The following is a 4060-nucleotide window of genomic DNA, read 5'->3' on the forward strand; positions in this document are numbered from 1 at the left end:
TGTTTATGTATATCAGTCCTTTTCCCATATTTTCTCGATACACCACAAATAGTCTTAAAATGTTATTCGTCCTTTTTGTGGAGCGCAGCGAGTGATGTAGAAACATGCAAAATCTTGTCGCGGGGACACAGTGTACGTGCTCATTAGTAATAAGAATGTCATGTGTCACATTCTTTTTCTTGCGCATCTAATTGTCGAATGCATACGTCGCTTGCAAAATCTTGTCGCGTTGCAAAATCTTGTCGCGGGGGGCGGGGCACAGTGTACGTGCTCATTAGTAATAAGAATATCATGTGTCACATTCTAGTTTTACCGTTCTTTACCGTTTCTTTACCGTTTCGTTCCCGTTTTTTACCGTTCTTTGCCGTTTTTTACCGTTTCTTTACCGTTCCTTTACCGTTTTATTACCATTCTTTGCCGTTTTTTACCGTTTCTTTACCGTTTTATTACCGTTTCAATGCCGTTCTTTACCGTTCTTTGCCGTTTTTTACCGTTTTTTTACCGTTTCTTTACCGTTTTATTACCGTTTCAATGCCGTTCTTTACCGTTCTTTGCCGTTTCTTTTACCGTTTCTTTAACGTTTTATTACCGTTTCAATGCCGTTCTTTACCATTCTTTGCCGTTCTTTAACGTTTCTTTACTGTTTTTTATATAACATATTATCCATTGTGGCGGATCGATATAGATCCGCACACACACAAGCGCGGCGCCGCTAGCCGAGCCGCCGCCGCTCGCCGAGCCGCCGAACAACCGCGAGAGCCTCCGCGCGACGCCGTTCGGTGGCGCATTCGCGGGGGGGTTTTCTCGCGAGAAAATCCTAATTAAGCAGCAATAAAAGGCAGACCCAGCGAGGGGTCTGACACACTCGCACACCGCTGCGCTGGTGTTAGTGGCGACTTTTAATAAAAGCCCTAATACCAACAGCGGTACCAACAGCACCTCTAGGCGCTACCTCGCACTGAAGAAGTGCGCCGCGCTGAAGAAGCGCGCCTCGCTGAAGAAGCGAGCCTCGCGCTGAAGAAGTGCACTGCGCTGAAGAAGCGCGCTTCGCTGAAGAAGCGAGACCTTGCGCTGAAGAAGTGCACCCCGCTGAAGAAGCGGTACCTCGCGCTGAAGAAGTGCGCCCCGCTGAAGAAGCGGTACCTTGCGCTGAAGAAGTGCACCTCGCTGAAGAAGCGATACCTTGCGCTGAAGAAGTGCACCCCGCTGAAGAAGCGGCAACGAGGCCACCAACAACTGTACCAGCGGTTTGGAGACAGCTCCCCAGAGGCCGAGGCAGAAGGTCCATCAGGTCAGACGCCGCGGACACGGACACCCTCACCAACGCGGGCTGGGACGCCATCCCCGCCCTGGTGGGAACCTCTCTCAGCGCCAGCATCTGCGGCGACCGACGTATTCATCACAGCGCCGTGGAAGCTCCCAGCGAAGAAGGACGCGTCGTCCCCAGAGCAAGGGACTGAACGCGACGGCTCGACGAGCCACAAGACGCAAGGAACAATCTCCAAACACACACACGTACACATACACACACGTGTAGCACACACCAATAAATGATTCTTGTTACTTGTTAAAAGAACAGCGAGTGTCATTACATCCTCCCCGCGAGCGACCGATCACGCATAAAAGAGGCAACCGCCCAACACAACAATACCCCAAAACTGGTGACCCCGACGTGATCCTCGCGGGTGAGTGGAAATGCCGACAGAGCGCTCGCCGACAAGGGCTACAACAGGCTCCACGGCAGAGAACATGAACCCAACGGCAGAACAGCCAACGGGTACACAAATAAACAAAGTCGCCGTCCGCGCACCACCCTTCTGGGAGAACGAGCCCGAGTTATGGTTCGCACAACTTGAAGGACAATTCCTGCTCGCTGGCATTACACAAGATGCTACAAAGTACGCCCATGTACTCTCACAGATCGACACGAGGTACGCACGTGAGGTCAAGGACGTAATTACCGACCCACCTGCGACGGACAAATACCTCGCGATTAAGACTGCCTTAATCCGTCGACTGTCAGCTTCACAAGAGCACCGGATTCGCCAACTTCTGGAACACGAAGAGATGGGAGACCGCAAGCTTTCGCAATTCCTGCGGAACCTACGCACGCTCGCTGGAAACGCCGTACCCGAACAACTACTACGCACGTTGTGGCTCGGGCGGTTACCAACCACGATGCAAGCCATTCTGGCGACCAGGACGGAAGACCGACTGGAGGACGTCGCAGAACAGGCGGACCGCATACAAGAGGTCACCGTCCGTGCTGTTAACGAGGTGAAAACGGCGCCGGACGACCCATCACCGATGGCCCACCAAATACGGCAGCTCACCGACCAGGTGGCAGCCATGGCTCGACGTCTCGAGCAAACGCCTCGTCCACGGAAGCGACACAGAAGCATGTCAAGGGAGAGGAAGAAAACAGATCCCCTCTGCTTCTACCATCGGAAGTTCGGGCAACAAGCTCGAAAATGCACCCAGCCGTGCAACTTCCAATCGGGAAACGAGCGCGGGAGTCACTGATGGCGGCCAGTGACACGACCCAGACTCCTCGTCGCCTTTTCGTCACCTGTCAGGAATCTAAAAGACGATTCCTCGTGGACACCGGATCCGACGTCAGCGTGTATCCACGTGCCGCGATCCAAGGTCCGAAGCAGCCCACAGCATACATCCTATATGCAGCTAATGGGTCGGCGATACCGACGTACGGATGGATCACCATAGAACCGAAACTTGGTCTTAAAAGGTCTTTTCCTTGGCGTTTCGTCATTGCGAACGTATCGCAACCAATAATCGGCGCGGATTTTTTATCCCACTACCATCTATTACCGGATCTACGAGCAAGAAAGCTAATAGATGGCAAAACAGGCTTGAAAACCCAGGGGACCATAGACCACGCCACGACAGCATCAGTCAAGGTTCTCAAGGAAGAGAATTCGTACCACCGCATCTTAGCGGAATATCCAGGGATTACCCGCCTACGCACGGAACTAACAAGAGCAGAACACAACACCAGGCACTACATCAAGACAACGTCAGGACCACCGGAAGCATGCCGTCCACGAAGATTGGCTCCTGATCGTCTACAAACTGCAAAAGCAGAGTTTGATCTCCTGCTTAAAGAAGGGATCATCCGCCCTTCAAAAAGCCCATGGGCCGCGCCTCTACACATGGTGCCGAAGAAAGAAAACGCTTGGCGCCCATGCGGAGACTACAGACGCCTGAATGCTCGCACGATACCCGATCAGTACCCGGTTCCTCACATCGAGGACTTTTCGCAAACTCTAGCAGGGAAGAAAATTTTCTCGACCGTAGATCTGGTTAGAGCCTACAACCAGATCCCGGTACACCCTGAAGATGTCCCGAAAACGGCAATCACCACGCCATTCGGACTCTTTGAGTTTATATACATGCCTTTTGGGCTACGAAACGCAGCGCAAACCTTCCAAAGGTTTATTAATGAAGTCCTACACGGCTTGGACTTCTGCTACGCCTACATCGATGACATCCTAGTGGCCTCTACCACAGAACAAGAGCACCAGGAGCATCTCAGGAAGCTATTTGCCAGACTACAGAAATACGGCATTCTCATCAGTCCGGCGAAATGCGTTTTTGGGGCGCAGCAAGTACGCTTCCTAGGCTACATGGTATCCCAACATGGGACCGAACCTCCGCCTGAAAGAGTCCAGTCTATAAAGGAGTTCCCCAAACCATCAACGGTCAAGCAGTTACGTCAGTTCCTGGGAACTTTCAATTTTTATAGACGCTTCATACCTGGGGCAGCTCAAGATCAGGCCCGATTAAACGAACTTCTAGGTGGACCCAAAAACAAAGGTAACACGCCTATTACATGGACGCCTACGTACGAAGAAGCTTTCAACGAGTGCAAAGAAAGCCTCGCTCGGGCTACCTTACTGGCACACCCTGATCCAGCAGCCGAGATCACGCTCACAACCGATGCGTCAGACACAGCCATCGGAGCAGTGATCCAGCAGCGGGTACAGCAAGAATGGCAACCACTGGCCTTCTTCAGTAAAAAACTGAATCCTGCTCAGACGAA

At 52.2% G+C, this 4060-nt stretch overlaps 1 protein-coding gene across 1 annotated transcript; it reads left to right on the forward strand.

The window, feature by feature from the left end:
• Positions 1-1695: 1695 nt before the first annotated feature.
• On the forward strand, positions 1696-2523 carry LOC116853207. Its single transcript, XM_032834160.1, has one exon. The coding sequence runs from the start codon at positions 1696-1698 to the stop codon at positions 2521-2523; it is 828 nt and encodes a 275-aa protein (XP_032690051.1).
• Positions 2524-4060: the final 1537 nt, after the last annotated feature.

The sequence above is a fragment of the Odontomachus brunneus genome, unplaced genomic scaffold (genome assembly GCF_010583005.1).
Source record: "Odontomachus brunneus isolate Ranch 3 - 2012 unplaced genomic scaffold, Obru_v1 Obru_scaffold_287, whole genome shotgun sequence".
Classification (NCBI taxonomy): domain Eukaryota; kingdom Metazoa; phylum Arthropoda; class Insecta; order Hymenoptera; family Formicidae; genus Odontomachus; species Odontomachus brunneus.

Bases quoted from the DNA above. Each gene is read 5' to 3' on its own strand.
- LOC116853207 (XM_032834160.1), top strand. From the start codon at position 1,696: ATGCCGACAGAGCGCTCGCCGACAAGGGCTACAACAGGCTCCACGGCA.